The 14,765-nt window shown below is 41.2% G+C and overlaps 1 protein-coding gene across 2 annotated transcripts in view; it reads right to left on the bottom strand.

The window, feature by feature from the left end:
- LOC122554223 (glycogen debranching enzyme-like) overlaps positions 1-14,765 on the bottom strand; it is a 103,231-nt gene that overhangs the window by 87,500 nt on the left and 966 nt on the right. For both annotated transcript variants that reach the window (XM_043698894.1, XM_043698893.1), the window contains exons 3-4: positions 4,275-4,482; positions 1,441-1,610 (exon numbers count right to left, since the gene is read on the bottom strand). In XM_043698894.1, coding sequence (XP_043554829.1) covers positions 1,441-1,610; positions 4,275-4,482 — 378 coding nt within the window. The remainder of the gene's footprint in view (positions 1-1,440; positions 1,611-4,274; positions 4,483-14,765) is intronic.

The following is a 14,765-nucleotide window of genomic DNA, read 5'->3' as shown; positions in this document are numbered from 1 at the left end:
CCCCACCCCCTCTCCGGCCTATCACCCTCACCTTAACCTCCTTCCACCTATCGTATTCCCAACGCCCCTCCTCCCTACCTTTTATCTTAGCCTGCTTGGCACACCCTCCTCATTCCTGAAGAAGGGCTTATGCCCGAAACGTCGATTCTCCTACTCCTTTGATGATGCCTGACCTGCTGCGCTTTTCCAGCAACACATTTTTAAACTCTGATCTCCAGCATCTACAGTCCTCACTTTCTCCTTGCTGCCTGACCTGCTGTGCTTTTCCAGTACCACTCTCTCCACTTCCTCCACAAATCCCAATTTCAACTGTTACAATTGCCTTTGTCCTTTGAAAGCATGTCGGATCATTTCAAAACTCTGACAAAAATTAATTATCGCAGAGTGAACTATTATTTTAAACACAAATGCAGAAATTACTATTTCATTTTCCCCTAACTTTAAACTTGAGTTAGCATTTGTCATTACTGAAAATGGATGGCACAGTGGTTAGCACTGCTGCCTCATGGCGCCAGAGACCCGGGTTCAATTCCTGCCTCAGGCAACTGTCTGTGTGGAGTTTGCACATTCTCCCCGTGTCTGCGTGGGTTCCCTCCGGGTGCTCCGGTTTCCTCCCACAGTCCAAAAATGTGCAGGTTAGGTGAATTGGCCATGCTAAATTGCCCTTAATGTTAGGTGAAGGGGTAAATGTAGGGGAATGGGTCTGGGTGGGTTGCTCCTCTTTGGAGGTTCGGTGTGGACTTGTTGGGCCAAAGGGTCTGTTTCCACACTAAGTAATCTAATCTAAACGTAATCTAATCTAAAATCCTTGGTGAAGGTCTAAGATCAATCGTATAGGATACCAAAGAGGAAATAATGAGTAAAATTAAGGCATGGATTGCAGAAGGCAATGAAGATTGAAAGGCTATAAATTCCATTGAATGAGGAACAAGGGATATCTCATTTTTTTAAAAAAATGATTTTTTTTTTTTAAGAAGTGAGAGATTTCAAGGGAAACCATGAGCAAATACAATGGTAGCTTTGGAGAACTGACAAAAAAAATTCAGGAAATCACTAATCACAACTGCATGGTGTCAATGGAAGCATATGAAGTGCATAGTGTCTGTGAAGGCATCTTAGAGCTTAATCAATAAAGGTATTTGGAGACACAGAGTCTGGAAGAAAGGTGAAAAAGAGAAGGGTGTGAAGACAGCACACACAGTTAGGATCACTTGTTGAAAGGGAGAGGTTTCATCCTTGTATTCTATCTAGTTCAGAGAAACATTTGTAAACATGAAAACAAAACTGAAGTCAAATATGGTTTGGAGTCATTTATTGATATTGTAATGCATGCTATGTTCTGTTATCTTATTATTTATACAGATTAACCAAACTCAAGATGCTTGATATTTTTCACAATACTAAATGTTTATAATTGGCATATTTGTCAGTCCACATTACCTGAATGCCTAGCAACGTTCAACCGGGCCTCCCATTCATCCAACTGTCCCAAACATTTGGATAAGAAGGTCTGGGCACAAATGCAATCCAGTGGCAGGATTTGATTGTCATGTCCAACACGTAGAATAGGGTCCACAATTATAAACCCTGCACCAATCCTTTGATTATTTCTGAAAACAAGAAAATATGAAGTAAGACATTTCAGGTTTCCCTTAATTCTTATTATTACTTTTGATATATTCCACTGAAAGACAAATAAATTTGCATCTTTCCACTTTCATTTCACCACCCCACTTCTCTCATCATATATTCACCCTGCATATCATGCATTTGAAATATAATGGTAGTTCGCAAAAAAGGCTTTGGGCATTTGAAGAATAAGGATATATCAATGTATCACTACAATGCAGTTTCTTTACACAATTTATCAAAACTGTGCACTTTAACGTTACTTTATCATGGCTACCATTATATTAAAAACACATTTATTTTCTTTCCTCAGCATGCTCTGCAGCTCGGAATGAAATTCCCAGAATCTATAGCCTGCAAGTAGTGAGGGGTTCAGACCTCTCCCTCTGCAGGTTAAGCCAACTTTTCATGTCAAACTAGAAATAATAAAAATATGAAAAAGTGAGCTTAAAGGTCAGCCAAATGAATTTCCAGTTGGAATCCTCTTAGCTTAGGTTATCTCAGTTGAAAGATTCATGGAAGATACCATCAATTGTGGTATCATTCTTCTCCAAAGGGAATATTTGTAGAAAGGTGATCAAGAATTGATTTCATAGAAATTGACTTCAAATTGTAAAGCAAAAGATTGTACCAATTGCCAAATTATATACCTAACAATCTGTCAGTCAGAGTAAGTCTACAAAGAACAATATTAAGGAATGCAGTTGTGAAGATAGCCCGTCCAAAAGTAGAATAGTTGAAACTTTATTGCTGGAACAGCACAGCAGGTCAGGCAGCATCCAGGGAACAGGAGATTCGACGTTTCGGGCACAGGCCCTTCTTCAGGAATGAGCAGAGAGTGTAGACTCTCTGCTCATTCCTGAAGAAGGGCCTGTGCCCGAAACGTCGAATCTCCTGTTCCCTGGATGCTGCCTGACCTGCTGTGCTGTTCCAGCAATAAAGTTTCAACTTTGATCTCCAGCATCTGCAGACCTCACTTTCTCCTCAAAAGTAGAATAGGTCAATGTTGGGAAAAGGTGAATCCAGTCATTTCAGGAAGTTACATTGCCTCTGGCATAAATGCATTTGTTGCCTCTCTATTTGATCCCTGCAGTATAGGTGCTGTAGGTACACTAATAGTGCTGTTAGGAAGGGAATTTCAACATTACAGTGAATGAATGGCAATATAGTTCTAAATCAGGATGGCAATGTGAAACGAAGGGGAATTTGCAGATGGCAATATTTCCACACTTTAACTCCACTGCCCTTCTATTTGGTAGAGGTCACAGATTTGGAATGTGCTGATGTAGGATCCTATATGTGTTATTACTATGTATCTTGTACATAGCACATAATGCTGCCACTATGCATTAGTAGTTTAAGGAGTAAATGTTTAAAATGGTGGAAGGGGTGCCAATCAAAGAGGTGGCTTATCCTAGTTGGTTCTGTTGGAGATTATTCTATATATGGTGATCAGACTTTGGTGGAGAGTTAAGGGGCGAGTTACTTGGGGTAGAATTTCCAGTCTCTGACTGCTCTTGAACCCACAGTATTTGTAGCTGGTCTAGTTGAGTTTCTATTCAATGGTGATTCCAATAATTTTGATGGTGGGGGATTCAGTAATGGTCCTTCCATAGAATGCAAGGGGAAATGATTAGATTGCCAGTTTTTAAAAGAGGCATCCATTTTGATAAATGCAGTAAGAACCTTCTACCTACTTTTTTTAAAAAAAATACTTGGGAAGGCAAAGGAAGGAATGGTAGAGTTGTTGGCAAAATAAAGTGCCTAAGTAAAAACTCATCCTAATAATTTGAAAAAAAAAATTTGGTGGGTGGTAAATTTGCTACCTAGTGTACAAAAGAATTTTTCAGACAGCAAAGATCCCCGTTTTGACATACTGAGGTAGATGAATTCCAACACCGTGGTGATCAATTTACTCTGAAAGATCTCTACAGCCCTTTGCTCAGCAACAGAAAAGAAACCCAGCTAGATCCTGCCAACTGGAGGAAGTACATCTCATCTTCCGCCCTTGGACCCTAAAACCACACAACATCAACACTGACTTCATTAGTTTCCATATCTCCCATCTCATCCCAGATCCAACCCTCCAACTCAGCACCACCCTCTTGACCTGATTTACCTGTCCACCTATTTGCTCCACTCCTCCCATTGACCTATCATAATCACCATCCACCTATCATCATCCAACCTACTGTCATTCTCGCCCCAACCCACATTTACCAGCCCCCTTCCCCATCCACATTCCTGAGGAAGGGCTTATGCCTGAAACATTGACTCTCCCACTCCTCATATGCTGCCTGACCTGCTGTGTTTTTTCCAGAGCCACACTTTGATTCTTCTTGCTGCTTTGTCATTCAACACATCTTGGAGGATATGCATGCTTCAGGATGTCAAGCAAAGACACTGCAGGTTCAATTGCACTGATTTCTAGTTAATTAGTCTGCAATCACTCACTGCTTATATTCCATATATGCACGTGGAGAGGTTTCCAGAAAGTGGCTGATGTTTTTTTTGAACCATAACCCAAAATGATTCAACATATTTGAGAGAAAATTGGAGAGGCAAAAGTAAAGTGAATTGTGGAAATATTTAAACAGAGTACCTTATCTCTTAAGATTAGGAAAGTTATCTTCAGTTAAGCTCACCTATTCCCATAATGAAACTGAAAGGATCCAGACAACTGCAAAGTAATCGCACAGTATTCATCAGAGTCATCGCCTTCTTTTTGATTCTGCCACTGCAATGTCTGAAAGTGATGACGGTCAAAACTTTCTGAAGCAACTGGGTAGTTGACGTGGACATTAACTTCCTTCCCCCGTAAAGATGGACCAAGGCGAAACTGCAATTCATATCCTGAAAACGAGAACAGAAAGAAAGCAAAAGCATTTTTAGTTGAAAGTGATATGTGACATTAGTTGAACGAGAATAGTTACATGGAAATGTACTGCAAATCACACCAATTGGCAAACAAACAATACTCAAAAAGTTTGCCCAGTTCAATTTCTGGTCAATGGTAACCCTAGTACTTTTGATAGTGGAGGGTTAAGCAATGGCTTTTCCACTAATAGCTAGGGGAGATTATTAGATTTTCTCTTGGTGAGGATGATCCTTCTGCACTTAGGTGTGTTTAGCAAAATAAGTACTGTTCTGAAAGTTTCAAAACAGAAGTACCCTATACCAGTAATTAAATTTTAGTTGTTGAACATCAACTGAGCAGACAACAGCTTTTCTTTATTCAAGGTAACAAAATAAATCCTCACTGGAAGAGAAATAAATTCAAAACTAAACAGCACATCTCAGCAAGCTTTATACAGTCAGGAAGGAGATATCCCATTGAAGTGAGACACAGGCCAAATGACCACATAGTTTGGGGATTTTAGAGAAGAATGGGAATTTGGTACAGAGGGATGAGAGATACTTGCTGCTTGATTTTTTTGACTCATATTTTGTAAGGTCTTTTAACAGGTTCAAAATGAAGCCCAATATCAGGGGTCCAGCCCAAAGCAAAGAGTGACATCACAAGAAAACTAAGTTCATTGGTTGGTACTGATGATAATTTAGAGTAGACAGGGTGAGACTCTGGAAAAAGCACAGCAGGTCAGGCAGCATCTGAGGAGCTGCTGTGCCACACTCTAAACACTCTGACTCTCCAGCATCTACAGTCCTCACTCTACCCTAGTTGCTGATAATTTAACTATTATAGGTTGCTTTCAGTTGAAAGGAAACAGGAGAAATATTTGCTGGTTACAATCCAAAAGACCTGTAGGAAAATTTAAAAAATTAAAAACTATTTAAACAAAATAGAAACGCAGTACGAGGTGATGGGTTGCATCTGCATGGTGTGGGAGATGACAATCCTCACTGTGGTTCATAATGACCATATCTGTAAGATGTACTGGTTGCTCTAGCTCAGAGTTAATGAGCTGGATTCTGAGCTACAAACACTGTGACACATCAGGGTGGAGTAAGAATTATCTGATTGTTGTGTTTCAAGATGCAGGTAGATCAACTACCTCTAGTGGTCAGGGACAGGAAGATGTAACTGCATGCAAAACTGGGAGATGGATCAGAAAGTAGTACTGAAGGAGCCTCAGCCCTTGAACTTGTCTAATATATTTGAGATTTTTGCTCTCTGTATGGATAAGTGTGGTGGCTGGAGGGAGGATGAACGAACTGACCATAGCTCTGTGGTGCAGGGAGCCATTCAGGAGGGAGGAAGAGGACAGAAACGTAGTTGTTATCAGGAATATTTTAGATAGGGGAATAGACGCTACACTCTGGTCAGGATCAAGAGTCGCAAACGCTGTTTTGCTTGCCTGGTGTCCAAGTTCAGGATATCTCATCTGAGCTACAGAGGAACTTGGGAGTGGCAAGGGAAAAATGCAGTTGTCATGATCCACGTAGGTGCCAATAATATAAGTAGAAAAAGAGGAAAGAGGTTCTGCTGAGGGAAGATGAGTAGCTAGGAGCTAAATTAGAAAGCAGAACCAATGAAGGTAATAATTTCTGGATTACTAACTGAGCTACAAGCTAAATGGCACAGGGTCAACAAGATTAAAGAGGTAAACATGTGGGTCAAAGGTTGGTGTGGAAGAAATGGGTTCAAATTCATGGGACATTGGCATCAATACTGGGGAAGGAGGGAACTGTTCCAATGGGACAGGTTCTACCTAATCATGCTGGAGCCAGAGTCCTGGTGAAACATGTAAACTAGGCTGTAGATGGGGCTTTAAACTAACTAGTAGGTGTGAGGAAGTTGGGCAGGGGGGCGGGGTTTGCTCAGTCACATGGAATTGTTTTAAATCAAAGGTAAAGGATAAGGTAGGATTACAGGTTAGTGATGGGGTTGATCGCTATCATAAAATATGAAGGTCATATTGTACCAAGGAACCATAAAAATGGGAAGAAATTTGATGATAGAACAAACTGAAAGACTTAGTATCTTAATGCACAAAGCATTCAGAATAAGGTAGATGAGCAGACAGCACAAATCAAGGTAAAGAAACATGATTTCATAGCCATTATGCAAATGTGGTTACAAGGAGATCAAAACTTAGAACTTAATATTCAGAGGTATGTGAACTTTCAGAGAGAGGATGGGGTAGCACTAGTAATAATAAATGAATTGAGGACACGTGAGAGATGAGCTAGGCTCAAATGATGCAGAGTCCATTTAGCAGAGGTTTAAAAAAACACAGCAAGGGAAAGAAGACATTAGTATTAGTGTACAGACCGCCAAAGACTAACCACTTTGTGGGAAAGGCTACTAATTAACAAATAATAGGAGCATGTAAAAAGAAAAGAGCAATAATTATAGGTGATTTTAAACTTCATGTTGACCACATTAATCAAATTTGGTTAGAGACAAAAAAACTGCAGATGCTGGAATCCAAAATAGACAGGTAGGAGGTTGGAAGAACACACTAAGCCAAGCAGCATCAGGAGGTGGAGAAGTCAATGTTTCAGGTGCAACCTTCTTCTGGACTGGCGATGGATATAAGGGAAGCTGCAAATAAAGGGGATGGGGAGGGAAAGGATACCCCTGACTATTAATTCATAGAGTGCATTAGTTTCTGAAAGCTTTATGCCAAGGAGCCAACCAGGGAGAAGCCTATCTTAGAACCAGTAATAGGTAATAAGGCAGGTTTAATAAGTTACCTTTGAGTAAGATTCCCTAGAGAAAGCGGTAATCATAACATGATGAATTTAATATTCAGTTGGAGAGTGGGAAACTTGTGTCTGAAACAACTATGTTCAACTTAAATAAAAAGAATCCAAATGAAATAAGCTTAGAGTTGATAAAGTGAACTGGGCAGATAGATTAGTAGGCAATGATGGACATTTAAAGAGGCAATTCATGACTCTCAACAAAAATACATCCCAGTAAAGAGGAAAGATTTTAAAAAATGATTAAACCAATCATGGCTAACCAAGTTAAGGGGAGTATTAAATTGAAAGAAACAGCGTATTCGGAGGCCAAAGTCAGCAATAATCCCAAAAACTGGGATAAATTCAGAATCCAGCAAAGGAGGATTGAAAAGATAATGAAGACAGAGAAAATAAATTGTAAGGGGAAACTGGTAAGAAAAATAACAACTGATAACAAGAGATTCTTTAAATATATAAAAATGATGAGAGAGGTCAAAGTGAACATAGGCTCTTTAAGAATAAATTGGGGACATGGTGTTGGGGAACAAGGAAATAGCAGAGGACTAAAAAAACAGATATTTTATTTCAGTCTTTATAGCGGAAGATATGTCAAACATTCCACGAATATTAAAGAATATGGGAGAGGAATTGCTAAACATTAGTGTAAGACAAACTAATGGGTCTAAAGGCAGATAAGTCCCCTGACCCTGATGGTTTCCATCCTCGGATCCTAAAAGAGGTAGCTACAGAGAAAGTGGATGCATTGGTTATAAATTTCCAAAAACAGTAGGAACCTGGAGAGGTACCAAAGGATTTCTGGAGTGACATGGTGGCACACTGCTGCCTTACAGCAACCTGGATGCAGGATTGATTCCAGCCTCGGATGACTGTGTGGAGTTTGCACGCTTTTCCACATCTGCATGGGTTTTCTCCGGTGCTCCACTTTCCTTTCACAGTCCAAGGATGTGCAGTTAGGTGGACTGGCCATGCTAAATTGCCTCGCTGTGTCCAGAGATGTGCAGACTAAATGTATTAGTCATGATAAATGTAGAGTTAAGGGAATAGGATGGGATTCAGACACTTTTAATTTATTAGTTTTGACTCAGTGAACAACAAAGACACATTAACTGATGCTGTAGAGAGAAACAAAACGAGCAAGCACTTACAATGAACAATTATGTCAATATGGACTGAAGGGAGCAAAAGAACAGGCCAAGTCTAATGGAAATGTGAAAATAAAAAATCAATCTGGATCAGATATGGAATGAACTTGAACAAAGAATTGCTGGGACATGAAGACCATCAAAATTAACTCTGTGAAAACATTAGGCGTTTAAAATAACTATAGTGTTTCTTGAAGGGATCTGGAGCTGGGATTTAATGCATCTTAAGATATGTTTTGGTCTGACCAAGTCCATTGAAAATCCAAATATCACTTTCATTCTTAACTAGCATTAAAACATTATCAACTGGAAATGCAAGAGTGCGGAAGATGAATCAATCTATCATTGTTGAAGTACAGCCGCAATATGTTCCAGAGGGGCATGATTCGCTAGAGGGCCATACCCAAGACATTCACTGCCAATCCTGAATCGCAATATTTTGAAGGGCTGAAATGTTCTCGGAGCAAATTCAAATTCAAGGAAATTCTGGTGGCTGAAAGCAAAGCTAACAACAAAGAATAAAGAGCAGCCGGGGAACTGAGCATTCCGGTGTTGCAATGACAGTAGATATTACAAAAATAGGGAAGAAGTAACATTATTAACAGCTTCAAATATGAAAAACATGATTTAAAGTTTGAGGCATCGGGGAACCAGGTAACAACAGGGCAACATAGAAAATCTGAACCTGCTGTAGCACATCATTCATGTAACTGCACACAAGAAGAGGGTGGCGTGGTGGTTCAGTGGTTAGCACTGCTGCCTCACAGCACCAGGGATTGTGTTCAATTCCAGCCTCGGGCGACTGTCTCTGTGGAGTTTGCACATTCTCCCCATGCCTGTAGTTTCCTCTGGGTGCTCCGGTTTCCTCCCACAATCCAAAGATGTGCAGGTCAGGCAGATTGGTCATGAGGAATTTCCCATAGTGATAGGTGCATTAGTCAGAGGGAAATGGGTCTGGGTGGGTTACTCTTTGAAGGGCTAGTGCGGACTTGTTGGGCCAAATGACCGGTTTCCACACTATAGGGAAACTAATCTAATCTAATAACCAGTACTTTACGCAAAGAGAATAGGAAAATAGACGCTAGCTGGGAGCAGCTTGGAGGTTAGCTTTCTAAGGTGGAAGTGTTGCAGCAGATGAGAAACTGGAAACTCAAATTAAAATGTCAAAATAGCAGAGAATGCAAACAGTTTAGTCCTGCCTTAGTAAGTGAATAGAAAAAAGGGATAAGAATTGTGATACTTGGTATTGATAGTGGCGAGGAAATGTTATTGGCTGTACAGAATTGCTACAGTCAGTGTTTCACTGCATTAAATTGTGCCTGAGTCAAGAATGTACTGATAATTGAATTTTGACAACAAAAAGCAATGGAGGAAATGGGAAGCATACCTTCATTTATTCAAAAGTCGATCTTATGTCTATAGAATATAATGGAAGAATAGGAAGATGTCAAGGTTTGGGAAATGGTTCAAATATGGGATGAGAGAAAAACTTTTGTTGGAGCTCATGTAGCTACAATCAGATCAGTAAAAAGAGAGCTATATTAAGATGCCCCACTGAACATGACAAAGGACAGATGCTCATTCAGAGTGTCAATGTGCAATGCAAATAACAAATGAATAGTATTTACTCTGTGGTTAACCATAGAATTGCTTGTGACTTTTGCTAATGTAATTTTAGCAGAGTGATTGGAGTGCTTCAGTACATGAGTTGTGAGACACTGACATTGAGTCGGAAGGGGACACATATTCAAAAGCTTGAGATGAAAACCTGGAGATTTGATACTTTGCAAGGGTGATAAGTTGAGCAAGGTTTTTGGATGCAGCATCATGATGGCCCTCTTTGAAGTGGAAGGGGACAATATCTGAACAAAGGTGTAATCTACAATGTCAGTTAACACTGCCACCAGGAAGGGGGGCAGTCAAAGGAACAAGAAGCAGGTCACAAGGATAAGTTAAACATTAAAAAAAAGGCTTGGAGGAAGAAGGTGAGAAAGAAGAGATGTGGCCTGTGGACAGTTGTAGATATTTTGTAATTGAGCTGTTCAGACATGTTACAACACATCTCTGGAGCAGTTGAGAATTAAACCCAGGCCTTCTGGCTCAGAAGTAAGGAAATTATCACATTGTCACAAGTGCTCCAATCTAGACTTCTCTATTCTTCTGTTGTTTTCCTTAATGAAGAACTATCACTGTCATGCTGGATTGTTAAATAGTGAATGTGTAATTTACTTGAAAATCTCAAACAGATTTACTTAACAAGCATACTAACAATTTGCCCTTTAGCTGCAAGTTATGTATGCCTCCTTAATTTAGCATGCTGCTGCTTGGTTTCTTCACAAGTGGTCATGTGATGTCATCTTGGTCCTTGGCTCATGAGCACACTTAACTCTTCAATCAGTAACGTAACAAGGATCACAATGGGGAAGTTTCAGCTTGGTGAGCACGAGGGAGAAACGGGCTGCAGTTAAACAGATGGGTGTATCATTTCTGTTCCACATGCAGTCAATATACCAGCCTCAGAATTAACAAGATACACTTCAGCAGAAAGTCCCATTAAATCTGGATTAAATTTAGCTGTAGCAGATTTTTGAATGCTAGTCTCTGAAGAGTCATGCTATTCGAACATTTGCACACTCTCAAGATTCAGGAAAACAAGAATCCAATGCCTCACAACAGTAAAGTCAGACGCCTGGCTGACAGGCAGTACTATTGTCAGTGTTCAAAGTATTTCCTTGTATTACCTACAGTCACCAGCAAAGACACTGGCAAATTGAATGTTGGCATTGAGTGTTAGAAACATAGAACATAGAGGAGGGCGGGTGGGAGGCACTACCCGTGTAGTGCCTCGGGTTCCTCTCCTTCACATGGCAAAGCCTGTACAACTTTGTGGCCCAGCTTAGAAGCACTAAGTGGCAAAAATCTTCAATATCAGAATAACAAAACTACCCATAATGTGTCAATAATTTAAGGTCAAGTAATCAATAAGAGCACAAAAATAATTTTGTGCATCAAAAAAATCAGATGAAATGATTTGAATGTGAAAATAGGAGGTATGGTTGGTAAGTTTGCAGACCGCACCAAAATTGGAGGTGAGGCGGACAGCCAAGAAGGTTACCTCAGTTTACACTGGGATCTTGATCAGATGGGCTGGTGGCCAAGGAATGGCAGACGGTGTTTAGATAAATGTGAGGTGCTGCATTTTGGAAAAGCAAATTACAGTGGGACTTAAACACTTAATAGTAAGGTCCTGGTGAGTGTTGCTGATCAAAGAGACCTTGGAGTGCAGATTCATAATTCTTTGAAAGTAGAGTCACATGTAGACAAGACAGTGAAGGCGGCATTTGGTGTGCTGGCCTTTATCGGTCAGTGCACTGAGTGTATGAGTTGGGAAATCATGTTGCGGCTGTACAGGACATTGGTTAAACCACTTTTGGAATAATGCATTCAATTCTGGTCTCCTTGCAAAGGAAGGATGTTGTGAAACTTGAAAGTGTTCAGAAAAGATTCATAAGATTGATGCCAGGGTTGGAAGGTTTGAGTTATAGGGAGAGGCTGAATACACTGGGGTTATTTCCCGTAGGAGGCTGAGGGGTGATATTATAGAGGTTTATAAAATCATGAGGGGCATGGATAGGGTGAATAGCCAAGGTCCTTTCCCCAGGGTAGTGGATTCCAAAACCAGAGAACATAGCTTTAAGGTTCACAGAAAATAGTACAATGCTGGTCTGAGGCAGCAAAAGAGCTTCTCTGTGACTGCTTGAAATCCGTGGACTGGAACATATTCAAGAATTCAATGGACAGCCTAGGCAAGTATGCCACCAGTGTCACGAACTTCATTAGCAAGTGTGTACATGACTGCATGCCTAACAAGTCAATCCATGCATTCCACAACCGGAAACCTTGGATGAACAGGGAAATCCAATGACTAGTGAAGACCAAGTGTGCAGCATTCAAGTCGGACAACCCTGGAAATCCAGAAATCACCTCCGCAAGGCCACCAGGGATGGCAAGAGGCAGTACTGGACCAAGTTAGAGGCCCATGCTAACCACACGGACACCCGCTGCCTGTGGCAAGGCCTGCATGACATAACAGAACACATAATGAAGGAAAACAAAATAGAGGACAATGATTTTATTGCTTGGGTTGAGTAGAATGCCAATGGCACGGTGTCACTTGTCCCGATATATTTGGACAGGCCTGTTCCCTCAGTCACTGTTGCAGAGATCAGATCGGTTTTCATGAGAGTAAACTCGAGGAAAGCGACCGACCCAGACGGAGACCCTATGCAGACTAGATGGCAGAAGCATTTGTTGACATCGTTAGCCTCTTGTTTTAATCTGAAGTTTCCACCTGCTTTAAGAAGACCACCATCATCCCAGTACCAAAGAAAACACATGCAATGTGCCTCAACCACTACTACCTAGTGGCTCTGAGAGATAAAAAGGATTGTGGAGCTGGAGCTGGGGGCCAGGTAGCTGGGAAGACGACAGCTGAGGGGTGATGGTGATAGATCAGAGGAGAGGTTGAACAGATAGGTGGGAGGGAAGGAAGTAGGAGAGTTCAAGAGGGTGGCAGCGAGCTGGAGGATTGGATCTGGGATGGGGTGAGGGAAGGGGAGATGAGGAAACTGGTGAAATCGACATTGGTGTCGTGTGGTTGGAGGGTCCGAGGTGGAAGATGAGGTATTCTTCCTCCAAGGGTCGGGTGGGTTGCATTTGGCAATGGAGGCAGCCCAGGACTTGCATGTCCTTGGCAGAGTGGGAGGGGAAATTGAAGTGGTTAGCCACAGTGCAACGGGGTTGTTTGGTGCATGTGTCCCGAAGATGTTCCCTGAAACGTTCCGTGTGTTGGCGTCCTGTCTCCCCAATGTAAGGAGTGAAGAGGAGTCCCCTAGTGAAGACAGACAACAGCATCTCCTCCACTGCTTGTTGCTGAAGATAGGTTCAAAATACCCCAATTCCACCAAACAAGTACTACAGGAAGAGTTACAACAACACCTAATTACAGGACAATAAAAGGCAACAGCTTCTACTGACAGCAACTTAAAGTAAAGCATTCAATGGCTAGCATTAGGGCACACTATTTATCACATGAAGTTCTGTGACAGCAGAACCCCGCAAGGATATCTACTCAACCCCTACTATACTCCGTGTACACTCATGACTATTTGGCCAAATTTCATGCACCATTTACGTGTTCACTGGTGACACCACCGTTGTCAACCGGATGGCAAACAATGAGTCAGAAATACAGGAAGGAGATAGAGTGCTTGGTGTCATGGTGCAATGATAACAATCTCTCTCTCAATATCAGCAAAACAAAAGAATTGATCATTGACTTCAGGAAGAGAGGAGGAGGACATGCCCCTGTCTACACCAATGGAGCCGAGGTGGAGAGCGTCAAGTTCCTAGGTGGCGACAATGACCAGCAATCTGTCCTGAACCACCCATGTGGATATGATCGTCAAGAAGGCACAACAATGCCTCTTCTTCCAGGAGGCTTATGAAATTCAACATGTCCATAAGTAGCCTCACCAGCTCTTACAGAAGCACCATAAAAAGCATTCTATCTGGGTGCATCACACTTTGGTACTTCAACAGCTCTGCCCAGGACTGTAAGAACCTACAGAAAGTTGTGTGCACAGCTCAGACCAACACTGTAGCTAAACTCCCATCTATGGACTTCAGCTCCACTTCTCATTGCCGTGTAAAGGCTGCCATCATAATCAAAGATTGTCCCACCCGGTAATATTCTCTTCCAACCTCTTCCGTCAGGCAGAAGATACAGAAGCTTAAATACATGTAGCAAGTTCAAGAACAGCGACTTCCCTATTGTTATTAGACTGCTGAATGGACTTCTCTAATTTCAGATCTAATGTTGATTTTGCTGTTGTGCAGCTGTAACATTGTATGCCTCACTTTCTAAACACCCTATGATTTGTATGTTTTATATTTTATGATCTGCTGCTACTGCTCGCAAACAAAAGTTTTCACTGTACTCATTTACATATGACAACACATAAATCAAAGAGTGAACCCATGCTTCACTTTGAAAACCACTGTTTGTTGCTGCAAGATAGGTTCAAAATACCCCAATTCCACCAAATGAGGACTACAGGAAGAGTTACGACAACACCTAATTACAGGACAATAAAAGGCAACAGCTTCTACTGACAGCAACTTAAGGTAAAGCATTCAATGGCTCCTAATAAAGCACACTACTTATCATATGAAGTTCTGTGACAGCAGTTTTATCACTGGTCATAGATACTGGTTCTAAATTAGACTGAGGCAACGTATCAATTACATCTAAAATCTTCCAAA

Source organism: Chiloscyllium plagiosum, chromosome 11 (assembly GCF_004010195.1).
Source record: "Chiloscyllium plagiosum isolate BGI_BamShark_2017 chromosome 11, ASM401019v2, whole genome shotgun sequence".
NCBI lineage: Eukaryota > Metazoa > Chordata > Chondrichthyes > Orectolobiformes > Hemiscylliidae > Chiloscyllium > Chiloscyllium plagiosum.
This window is presented reverse-complemented; position numbering and strand designations above follow the sequence as displayed.